At 37.3% G+C, this 12,693-nt stretch overlaps 1 protein-coding gene across 6 annotated transcripts in view; it reads left to right on the top strand.

The window, feature by feature from the left end:
- The window catches only part of ARID4A (AT-rich interaction domain 4A), a 49,570-nt gene that overhangs the window by 24,352 nt on the left and 12,525 nt on the right, over window positions 1–12,693 (top strand). For all 6 annotated transcript variants that reach the window (XM_054201428.1, XM_054201425.1, XM_054201422.1 and 3 more), the window contains 4 exons: window positions 8,017–8,089; window positions 10,637–10,731; window positions 10,866–10,963; window positions 12,461–12,689. In XM_054201428.1, coding sequence (XP_054057403.1) covers window positions 8,017–8,089; window positions 10,637–10,731; window positions 10,866–10,963; window positions 12,461–12,689 — 495 coding nt within the window. The remainder of the gene's footprint in view (window positions 1–8,016; window positions 8,090–10,636; window positions 10,732–10,865; window positions 10,964–12,460; window positions 12,690–12,693) is intronic.

The raw sequence follows: 12,693 nt of genomic DNA, 5'->3' as shown, positions 1-12,693 counted from the left end.
AAAACAGTAGTTTGATTTGAGGAAAAAAAAAAAAAAGAATTATTAAAGCAAAAGCAATAGGCTGACTGAAAGTATGAGCTAACGCACAGTCCCTGTTAAAGCTGCTTGCCTAAGAGGGTATTTAAGAGCAGTACAGGAGTTACCTTTGCATGTGTTAGTTTTTTTCCTGAACGCCGCTGGTGTTCGGGGTTGGGAATGTGATACCATGGATGGACTTTCTGTCTAATGCTCGTGGTAATAGGTTTGCGCTGCATTGGAATGCTTTGAACGTCTCCTTTTCTGCAAAGGTAGGCAGTTTCTTCATGTCATCAAAACTGTTTTTACAGAATTTGCTTTTATTTCTGCTACCCGTTTTTAACCTTGATCTATTTAGAAGTAGGGGGTGGGGTTTAGTTGGGGGATTTGTTCGTTTGGGTTGTTTTTTTTTTTTTTTCGTGCGATTTTCACAATACGCTCGGAAACTTTCTTTACCTGGGCGGGGTGGGGAAATAATCGAGCGAAGTTTGCCTTTCTAGGGGCAGGTGAAACGCCGTTTCCCTCCGGCTTCCCCCGCAGCGTGCGGTGTTGTCAGGCCGGGCACAGAATGGCCGTTCATACTCGGAGGCGGCCGGCCGCGTTGCCACGGTAACGGGCTGCTGGCCGGCAGCGCGCATGCGCGGGGGCGGGGCGGGCGGGGTCGGGGGAGCGGGCGCTGGCGCGGAGGCTTGGCCGGCGGCCAGGGGGAGGCTTGCCAGATGCTTTGAAATGGGCTGTCTCTTTTCTTCGCCTCTCATGTAATGTCTGGCTATTTCTATTATTATTATTTTTTATATATGGAAGAGAATGTAAGTAATGCCGTATAACTGCGGATGCCGTGCAGGGAGAGAGAAAGCTGGCAGATATTTGGAAGTCAGGCTGAAATATGTCTAGGCAGTGGGCAGCTTAGATAGAAGGGAAGTAAAACCTCTTTACATTTGAAAGAATGCAGCTCCTAGGTAAGGATTCTGTGCTTTAATCTGTAATGTTAGCATGGTTGTTAAGAATGTGGATTTGACTTGGATTTCTGATCTGGGAACTGGTGGAGCGTGCAGCCAGGGTAAATCTTTCCAGGTAAAAAAAAAAAAAGACAATAAGAATCTATTTTTAGGTGTTAATCTTATGCCTTGATAACAGTGTTCTGGAAAATGGAGATGTCTGTATGAGAAGAATGGTACGATTAGATAAATATAAGGATGAATGTGTGCAGAATATAAAATCCTCTGGGTTTTTTCCTCTGCAGTGAAAAGGACTGAATAGGCCACATTTTGCAGGGTGTGAACTGTTGCAGTCTTTATTGGTCTGTTCGTATTAACATTGGTTGAAATTGCAGATTATCAGATACTAAAAATCAAGGATTGCTATACTAGTTTTCTGGTATCCATTTTAATATAATTTGTTATGGCTATTGCAGAAAAGTGTTACGTGTTTTAAACAAAGAAGGGGGAGGGGAAGCTTGGTGTTTTTTTTTTTTTTTTTAAAAAAAAAAAGGCATTCCTGTAAAATAAATGGAGATTGTTTTTAAGAAATACTCTAGAGTAGTGGAGCGAGGATTACAGACAGGTAGATGTGCTGGTAGGAAGAGCTGTAAAATCCATTATTTCCAAGTGACAAGTGGACATGTGAAAATAAGGTGGGCATCTTCATGCTGAAGCTACGTAGCAGAGGATAGATATTAATCTTTTTAGATTATGTCAGAGCAGAACTGTCATTCCAGCCCATTAAAACAAATTCCTGATTCAGCTGTTACTATACATATTCTAATTGTGGGCCATCCTAGGTGTTACAATTAGAGAGCATTTAGGGAATTTATCGTAATTTCTGTTTTCCCTTGAAAGGCAGTAGTACTGGTTGCAGAGGGAATTGACAAGTGAATGATATTGCCTTGTGTTTATTTGTCTAGAAGTGTTGATTACTCAATTTTTGCATTTACGTTTTGTAGAGTTTCTCCTTTTATTAATCAAGGTCAAAATAGCTTCTGTCCATCCTCTGCCAGAATATTGTCAGTGGACCTTTTGTTTTAGAACTGCAAATTGTTATATTACTGGAGATGGGAGGGAGATTTTTTAAAATTATTTCCCTCCACCCCTCTGTCTTCTGAAATGCACAGCAGCTTTGCTGTCAAGGCCTGGACAGCTGCTGACCAGCCATGATAGGCCTTCATTAAATCAATCGAATGACACAGACCTACTTAATATATAATGAGAACGTAAAGTGAGTCGGAAGAGTCTAATTCTGGGTATGGAAAGAATCCTATTTTTCTGAAGTAAGATCTTTTATAATGATAATGGAGCAGAGAGACCTACTGTAGCTGGTAATAATAGATCCTACCGTTTTTTCAGTAGCTGGGTTAAAATCTGTAGCTTTGTTTTGACAGAGACTGTCTTGCTAATTGTGCTGCTTTTAATGACATCTTAAAGAGTATGGTAAAATTAGTACAACCGGGTTTCCAGGCTCTACACAGTTCTTCTTTGATGGCTTTTGTAAGTTAAGGAGTGGGAACCAATATGGTGGTGGTGAGATGTTAATCCTCCTCGTTGGTGATGGATCACTTGTGTGGTCCAGAGTTGACTATGAAGGAGAAAAATGTGGAAATTGCTTGTCATTGACTTCAGCAGAGATTATGTTACATTGAGTTGCTCAGCATGTTCAAATTGTTGGATTTTTGGCAATAATTGCAGTATATGGTGCAACTCAGGATAACTTTATTCTCAGTGTGAGGTCTGAATAACAGACCACGTGCTGTTTATGTCACAGAAGTGAAAAAATCAGGAGGTACTATAGAAAAAACTATTCATCAAATGAAAATTTAGAGAATCATGCAATTGGTTTGAGTCCACGTAAAAATGTGGCTATTGCTTTTGGTTCTTATCCAGATTTCAACGTGTGAAAAATAAGATAATTAACTGTGTTCTGAGGGTACATTTGGCAGTCAGAGAATGCACTGCAGCTAAAAGGAAGGAGAAACTCTAAATTCCAGTATCTCCACATAGAAATAGAAGATTTTTAGAACATTACCTGACTTTTTTATTGAAAATTAGATAGTATGTACTACTGTATTTGCTTGTATTTAAGTTATTCTGTCAGGGAAGAAGTCATATGTATTTGTTTCTCAGGATTAAATAGTCAAGTACTCCCCATTTTACAAGGGAACACGTAGGCAACATTTGCCTCTCAAGTCTCCCTGTAGGCCGTTCTGATTCCAGAAGAATCAAGATTTTAACATGCAATTTTTTGAACTATATTTTCAGTACGTGTTCTTAATAAATACATTCACATAAGATCAGCATGAAAGTAAGGAATTTGTTCTTTGGAGTCTGAATTTTGCAAGTTGCAGAACTGTATCTTTTGATGGTATCAAGAGCTGGAAAAAGGGATTTCTATCTTACCTGTACAACTGGTTATAACACCATACTTGAGAGATGCTTCCAACTTACCTGTGTCACTTTAACAGCAGTTCCTTGTTCTTTCACTTCCTTCCCCCCCTCCCCCCCCCCCCCCCCCCCCGCCCCGCCCTGAATGGAACATGCAAAAAATTGTTCAGAAAAAATTCAAATTCTAGCTAGCTGGTCTCCATGCCTCGTTCAAGAAAGAGTTGTAGGACCTCCAGGTGTAGAGGAATTTTCTCTTAGTCTTCATTTTGACGGTCATCTGAAGGATGTATCTGTAGTATGCTTAATAGTGTGCATTCATTTAAAGCTTTTAGGGTTGTTGCACCACAACAGCATCAAGAAACATTGGTCAGGGTCAGAGTTGCTTTACATGGTTGAGCAGGGAAAATGCCAGAAGCATTTTTCAATGTACCTATTCTGCAAATAAGGAAGGATTTCAGTTCTCATGATAAGTCATTACCATATATTTTATTAGCACTAAGTTCATAAAGGAAGGATGAGTATATGAAATCCAGGGATGTATTGTAGGAGGCTTGAGATTCCTACAAATGATCAGTAGTCATCTATTAAAATATTTACATTGTGCTTCAAAGTAGTTCTTGTTTACCATGTAGTCTTTTCTCTAAGTGTCCGTGGGAGACAGCATAAAATGATACCTGACTCGTCCATTTCTTTGCAACCTATGTGTATTTTAAGATAACGTTGAAAAAGCTGACTATGAAAATTAAATACAGGAATACGGTAATTTCAAAGTTAATGAAGCATGGTATCCAGAAACAACTGGTTTATTTACATTGGTAAAAAAACAAACACAAAAAAACCCCCAAACCGTAAGCAACTGTGATGCATAATATGCAGAATAGCCTTTAAAAAAAAAACCTAAACATTGATTAGCTAATCATCCTTCTTAAGCATGAATGTATTTGTAGGAGCTTTGACTCCTGTAAAGCATTGCCTACATCATGCTCTTTACAAAGACTTTCTTCCTCACAATTTTATGCGAACAGGCATTCTCAGAATATTCTTCGAAGAGGAGCAAAGAAGTTGCAAACTTGAGGCCCAGCTCTAGAGCGAGTTGAGGGTCGTTGAATTCCTGGGTCATCTTGGTAGAAATTAATGTTTTAAGATCACTCTCATCTCCATATGGTGTAAAGCTGTTAACTTGTTGCCATCAGTTTAATTTTTTTAATTTCCTTAATTAGTGTTCAAACTTGGCATCAGAAAGCAAATGTGCAAGTGATGAAAATGCATTTAAGTACTCTAAAGCAACAAAATGACGTTAATTCTGTCAGCTTGTCTTGATCATATACTCTTCTGAACTCCAAATCCTGTTTATTTCACAGAAGAGTTTATGGTATTGTAAGTCTGTTAATAACATAAAAGAAAGGTCATCCCTGGTACCTTAACCCGAATTGGTATGGTATATGGCGTACGTGCTTGTAAGTAGAGATTCATTCTTTGTTTTGTAAAATAAACTATTTAATCCTTTGTGCTCCCACTCAGCTCTACAGGTTGTTATCCACAGAAACTTTAACATCTTTCTGTAGAGGAAACGATGAGTCAGAATAACAGAGCTAATTCTTGTTTAAAATCATGCTAAAAACAGAGTCAAAACTTGTGGTGAATAAAGTGGCTTTAAACCAAATGAAGCAAAGCCAGCTACTAATTTTCTACAAGTTTTCTGTGGGTTTTACATTGTGCTTATTTGCTGGTTATTGTTGTCAAAATAATTTTACAAAATACTTGAACACTGTTAGTGTTTCTTGGAAGGCAATAAGAAATCAAGTTGGGAAAGGAGTATGTCCCTTATACAGAGATCCTGTGTTCATTGTTGATTTCATTGTTTTATTGTTTACAATATTCTCTAACAGAAGTGACCTGCTAGTCAGAAAGGAGGAAAAAAAATCTCAAACCCATAAAATTTCAGCTTTTTAATTAATAATCGAAAAAGGACATCTTGGAGATTCTTTTTAATGAAATTCAGCCTCTTACCTTGAGACAAAAAAAAAAAAAATTCTCATGTTGCATTTAGTTATGGGTCTTGGATAAACAACAGAAAGATCTGAATTTTGAACTCCCGGCATTTAAAATTTTCATATTGTTTTGCCTCTCACTTGGACTTACCTTTGGCTACAGCCTCCCTTTTTTCTGTAACACCTGTATAGGAAAAAAATGAAATGCAGAGAGAGAACTCTTAAAAAAAACAGATTTTGAAGGACTGTCACTGTGAACTCACTTATCCCCAGTCTAAAATGGTCATAAGTGTCTGGATAGGATAAGTGAGGTTTGGAGGGTAGCAGTGTCACCCTGGTGCCTGCTGAAAAGAAGTGCTGGGAATTTTAGCTCTCAGATGATGGCAGGTTGTGGCATCAACGTTTATCGGGTGTTTTCTTCACTTTGGGTGCAGCTTTTAAGGTTGCTGATACAGCAGCTTAGATGATGGTTGATGTATTTAAAATAAAACTCAGCTCTAACTCAGAACAGTAGACACTCCTGCAAAGTCATTGTAGCCAATTACAAATAGATAATCTTGATGAAAAATAACCTTTTACAAAAGTCCATATATCTTAATGTTGCAATAGGCATATCCATGAAGGGTTGGCCTTTCAAATTTTGGCCAGTAGCAAAAAAAAAAAAAAAAAAGACGACTTTGAAATAGCTGATACATGATTTATTCCTTGGTCACAATTATTCAGGTCTTATTCAAGTCAGCTATCAGAAGGACTTGGTGTCTACCCTGGCATTAGTACCAGACACGGTTCAGACTCTTTGTCAAGGGGTGTCAACCTAGCTCATACACCATCAACAGAGAGAAGTAGGTACAGGATGTCTCTCATAGGTGACTGAATATTGCAGTCAGGTTTTATGCCCTGGTCCTGTAAGCATGTAAAAGCTTTTCATCTTGGGTTTTTGCTTTTCTTCAGCTGAAAATACTTGGTTAACATTCTGTCTCCACGAGTGCTATTTCTAACCTATGTTTCTGCTGTTCTGACCTACAGTTCTGGTTTGTCATTATGCCCGCATTAAAAAAAAAAAAATAAATTTCAATTCAACTATTCAGAAATATTCCTGAATGTTTAATGTTATTTAGATATATTTAGTTTGCCTGGTTTGAGTCGTATTGCCTTTAATCAGTAAACATTAGAGTAGATGGTAGAAATTTCTCGATCTTGAAATTGGTTCGCAATCTAGATGGGGAGAAAAAAACTGTGGTTTCTATAGCAGTAATTCATTTGTTAACCTGGAAGAACATAATAATTCTACAGATAACTGTTTCTGTTTATATAGTCCCTATAACATGCAGTATGAGCAAGTGGTAACTGATGCTGTACAATGTTGTGATTATTCATTTAATTTCCTCCAATTATTTCCCAGGAAAAAATAGGAAAATAAGAAACAGATGTTGTCTCTGCCTGATTGTAGGTGATTCCCTGTTGGGCTTTGAAGCTCAGAATTCAGTGAAGCAGGCAGGGCTGAAATTCATTCTGATGCTGTGCAGATTGCTTTCTGGTTAACAAGTCAGTAGCTTATACATTCACATTTTAGTGCTTATCTTCCTGCCTTGAAGCTTAAAGTTTACTGAATGCACAGACAACTGAAATTGAAATTGCTGTTCTAGTTTCCTTCTGGAACTGCTTGTGACTTTTCTGTTATTTTTAATAAAGTAATGATAAGATTTTTTTGACATGTACTGTACGTCTTTCCTTCAAGATAGCTGCAGTCTTTCTTGTGCAAACTGCCTTACCAGCAATCCCTGTGATTGCCAGGCTGGCAGGAAGAAAGGGGCATGCGTAAAGTATTGCAGGGAAAAGATTATTCTTATTTTATCTTATTTTTTTTGTCTCTGCTAGAATCTCAGAATTCCATGAAGTATATGTAGACATAATTCCATCTTTCCCACCTCCCCAGTAAATTTACTGTATTTTCATTGTTTCCACCTAAATAAAAGAAAACTTTTATTTCATGCTGTGGACTGCTTACCATAAAGTTCATAAGTGTTTATTTCTTTGAAACTTGAAGTTGTAAAGATAAAACTAAAGAATTTGTAATAATAAATTGTGGAAATACATGTTCGGGGAATTATGGAAGTGACTCTAAAAGTGTTTCCAAATACGAGCAGAAGTTGAGCATTGGAGCTTAATGACAAAATTAATACTGTCTGGAGTATCAAAACCAGGAGCAGCTGGAGAAGGAATTGTTCTGCAACCTCTGCTGTAGTTGGGATAAGGAAGATTAGTTAAACAAACAAAAAAAAACCAAAACCTGAACAAACAAAAAACAAACCAAGAAGCCAAGAGTTCTTGTTAATTGCTTCAGTCTTGTAAATAACAGACCTTTTTTTTTGTATTAAAACAATATGTTATGTATATTATTGTTTTAATTTTGAGGGTCACACATTATTTTTATTGTGGATTGAGGCTTTTCCTGACCTGCGTTTTCTTTTTCTCCTCCTGAGGTGCGCGCTGCAGTCTCCTGAGTAAATTTTGTTTTCTGCATATTTCAACATTATATGGGCGCAGGGCCAAATGGGAAGTGGTTTGGGTTTAGCTCTTATTGTTAGGCTTTTGTACAACTAAATTGTTCCTTTGCATATTTTATGTTTTCACAGCCTGAGGAAGAGCTTGATCCTGAAGAGAGGGACAACTTCCTCCAACAGCTTTACAAGTTTATGGAAGACAGAGGTAACACTGAACTTAATTTTTTTTTTCTTTTTACTCTCTTGTCCACTCTTTTAATGGCTTCTAAAAATTACTTTTAAATGTATGGATGTTATTATGAGCGTATTCTCACGTGAGTGAAAAAGGATAACAGCTAGTCTGGTGCTTGGAAAAACACTTCTACCCACTTTCACATGTGGCAGGTCTGCTTCCAGTACTTTAAAGCATAGTGCACAAAGGAAACTGAAATCTTCCCTGAGGTGCTCTTTTTTTTGTTTTGCTTTCACAAAACCTTTTCTATGTTACCCATCCCTTTTAAATAAGCTTTTGGTTGATTTCTTGTTGTGACAGCCATTGCTGGGAGTTCTGCTGCTGCTAATCTCAGGCTGGAACCTGAGGAGGCCATTCATGAATGGTGAAATTCAACCAGCAGAGAATGGGAGATGTGCAAGTCTCCTTGCAGAACTGTCTTAATAATACGCCAGCGTAGCAGTGATACTCACCTGAACAGACAACTTAAAGGTTCTACTTTGTCCTGTAGCTAGGACAAGAAAATAGCATATTTTAAGTGTCTGTCTTTACAGAAGTAGGTAAGACTGCTATAAACTGGAGTAGTTAAACTCCTAGCACAAGACATATTGGAAGTGCATGTACTATGTATATAGAGCAGGATATACCTGCTGACTTGAGGGAACTGTCGTTGCGTAAACCATTCACGTCTGCAGTTGTGATGAGACCGACACTAAAATGGAAGATTTTCTGTTCCTTGGCTGTACACCCTCCCTCCTTTTGTTTTCTTTTTTTTTTTCCTTAAGTATATCTAAGCCTGGAAAAAGTTTTAAGTATATTTGTTTTATTAATTTTACTCATGCACTCGCTATTTCAATTTGAATATTCTAAGTGTTAATCCTGCAATAACATTGGTGGAGGTAGATTACAAGTGCAACTACTGCCTTTTTACTTTTTTTTTCTTTCTTTCTTTCTTTTTCCTTGACAAAAGTTACCTGAATGATATTTCCATAGCAGCATATAGTACAGCAAATGTTGATATACTTGAATTCGAAATAACCAGAGCTAAGAGTAAAATGTAAAGTGCATGTAGTGCCTGAATATTCCTCTTTTTCTTGGGTTTTAAAATTGGGGGGGATAAATGGGGGAAATCAAGTTACCTTTATAAAAGAGGCCCTGCATCCCTATTAACAAGGTGTGCTCTAGACCGCAGAATTGTAAAAGAACAGTTCCAAGTCTGTCCAATATTACTAGTTCTTATCACAGGTTTAGAAATCGATCATGTATTATAGCAAAATATACTGGAGTTCATCCAATATAATTTTGAGGCCTCCTATGTATAACCAGCGTTTCTGGAGAATAACCTGCCTTGAGGGGAATAAGAAGCTATGTTGGGGAAAAAGAAGTCCCTGTGCTGGTGGACTAATCCACAATTTTCTTTCTTTTCTGGTAGCCTGATTCTTCCCTTGTGTTTTCCTCCTTCCTCACTCCCTTTCTTAAGCATTCTTAGACGAAAACCAAGTAGGGGTCATGTCAGGGACTTGTAGAGGCAAAAGAAGAAAGCATGTGTGCGCTGAATTTGAAGACTCAGTCCAGAAACTATTCTTTAAGGTAGTATGTCAACTGAAGAATGTACAGGACTTTCTGGGGGACTAGGTCTTTCCCTTTGCCTGTTTATGTTTTTGGTTGGGTTTTTCTTCCCCTCTGTCCTGATAGCAAGATTTCTGTTCCCACCAGATTTGTTCTACATTCTGTTCTCTCAGTATGAATGTAATCGTGACAGTAGATTAATCATGACAGTTAGAGTAATCATGACAGTATTCCCAAAGTCTTATAAAATTATTTTAATGATTCCAAATATAATTGCATGAAGATGAAAGAAGATGAGAAGCTGCAGGGAAGAGGTTTGATGTTCTTCCTTGCTGGGAGGAGTACTGTCTACGTACGCAGCCACTTGCCCCAAGTCACTTTTGGTTTCTCCTTTTGTAGTTAATTATTGTTCTTTATATCATTGCCACTCATCTGATCTGAGTTCTTTCTTTTTCGCGGAACTGTTGCAAATATTCATGTCCTGTTAGGGCCTTGTGCTTTTTCACGTTCTGACAATTTGCCTGTGTACCTTTTTTTAATCCAGCATTTCTGCTTCTTCCCCATTCTTTTTAGACCACAGTCTATATTCCAGAATTCATCAGGTGTTCTGTAGAGCTTGCTGCAGTTCTGGCTGTCCCCCCACTCAAAAGAGGATCAATGGGATGCAGCCAATTGGATGAGGGTTATTGCACAAGTCTGAAAAGGAGGTTGAGAAATCATAGTTATCAAGTAGTTGGTGCCATTATGCTAATAAACCACCCAGAAATACGTGCTGCATTCAAAGGAGGGTAAAGCCCAAATTGCTGGTTGGAGACTACTTGACTTGTGACATATCTTAGAACTATTAAATACATATTTTGAAATGTAGAAATATAGTAGTCATCAAATGTGTGCTAAAGTCATTGAATGTGTGGAAGAAGCAGTTTGCTGTTCTGTGTGGTAACTCTTTATTTCTGGTTTTGTTTTATTTAGGTACTCCTATTAATAAACCACCTGTTCTGGGCTACAAGGACCTTAATCTCTTCAAACTTTTTAGACTGGTATTTCAGCAGGGTGGGTGTGACAATGTAAGTGTCGGATGTTTCCTGAACTAAATATGTCTATTCGTTCTTAAAGGTTGTGGCTTGTGGCTGTGTTAGATGTCATTCCTTAATGTTCTTCATTAACAAAACCTGAATTATTTTTTTTTTCCCCCCCAAAGATTGAGAGTGGTGCTGTATGGAAGCAAATTTATATGGACCTTGGCATTCCTATTTTGAACTCGGCTGCTTCCTACAATGTAAAAACTGCTTATAGAAAGTAAGTTCTCATATCGTATAATGGTGAAAACATTTTTCCTTATTTTTTTTTTTTGTAGCATGCAAAATATTCAAGCAGTTTTCGATAGTGAAAAAGTAGTTCTTCAGCTAACAAGCAGTTCTGAGCATTTTCCAGTGCCAAGGACTGAAACACTGGAGTGTTTCAGTGAAAGGAGGGGAGTGCTCAGGGCTGCATAAGTTCCCGTTGCTCTAATAATTAGAATTCCATTAATTTTCTTGTCAAGAAGTGTTCACTTTGAGCATGCAATGGTGCCACTTCAGAGTACAACAATGAAACTTATAAAAAAAGCTTAGGAAAATTCATCTTTGCAGTGTGTGGTGATTAACAGGAATGAACTCTGTCTTCAGTCTGTAGATGCTGCGTGCAGCGAGGAAAATTTTATACCGCTTTCTTTAACTTCCTGAAAAACATTGGTAGAGATGTTTCAGATTGCATATTTAAATATCATATTTGTGGAATCTGTAGAATAATGGCTTTAGGGCATAACTTCATACATTGCTGTGGTGCATGTGACAGTATGAAGTAGTAAAATCACTGCTTGTAATAAAAAAAAATGTATAAATCTTTTTATTCTGACATTAACTGACACATGTTTTTTAGTTGTGTTTTAACTTTTGAAATGGAAACCTTTTAGGAATGTCACTTTTCAAGCTCATTTTCTAAATAAAGATTATTTTTATTATTTATTCTCCTGGAAGTTTGACAAGAAACAAATTGGGCTTTTTGAGTAAAAGGGAAGAATGAGGTTCTCTTGACTCGAACCTAAGGAAATTTGACTGAATAGGGATGACTAATGACTCAGCTCATATTAATGTTGATGAAGATGAAAATATTCACACTAACTTCAGTGGGATTTGAACTGGGCACATATTTAAGGTCTGTATTTTACAGAGAAGAGTATCATTAAAAAAGTAATTGGTAAATAAGTAATAAGTTGCTCTTACAATGGAAATAACTACATTGTATGGACACAATATAGTATGTTGTAACTTGTGTATTTATTCTTTGCGGAATAAGCTAGTTCATATTTCTCTCGCCTATAACTGGATTAGAGTGTGAACACAGGCAGCTGATGCATGGCAGTTTGTTACCATGTGGTAACGTGTTTGTACACCCATATTCTAACACTAGGCTGATTGTAGCTGTCATTGTGCATTTGCAAAACAGTGTACCTGTTCTTAGACCTTACTATCATGATTTCTTGATTGAATGGGGATGAAGTTAAATTTGTGGGAAGCACCTGTGTGTATTCTTTCTCACCATTTGATTTGTACGCATAATGGTTTTATTTCAAAATCTCTCTGGCTTTTTTTTTGGTTTATTTATTGGGTTTTGGTGTTACGTGGTTGGTTTTTTTTTTTTTCTTGAAGCTATTTCTTCTCTTGCTTTTCTGTGAGCAGGAAAAACTGTTTTATGCACTTCGGTAAATAGAAAATTAAACATGAAATATAAATGAAACGTTATTTGTATCTATAGGTATCTTTATGGTTTTGAAGAGTACTGCCGTTCTGCAAACATTCAGTTTAGGACCATCCATCACAATGAACCAAAAGTGGTAGAAGCCATACAGAAACACGTGGAACCAATGGAGGAAGGTGTAAAAGAGGAAGAAAAAATGCCCCCAACAGAAGTTAAAAAAGAAGCAGAAGAAACTTATTCCAGCAGTGAAAGTGAAAAAGAAGAAATAGAACTAAGATCCCCAAGGGTAA

Source organism: Rissa tridactyla, chromosome 4 (genome assembly GCF_028500815.1).
Source record: "Rissa tridactyla isolate bRisTri1 chromosome 4, bRisTri1.patW.cur.20221130, whole genome shotgun sequence".
In the NCBI taxonomy this organism is placed as follows: domain Eukaryota; kingdom Metazoa; phylum Chordata; class Aves; order Charadriiformes; family Laridae; genus Rissa; species Rissa tridactyla.
The sequence above is the reverse complement of the archived record's forward strand: the minus strand, read 5'-3'. Positions and strand labels throughout refer to the sequence as shown.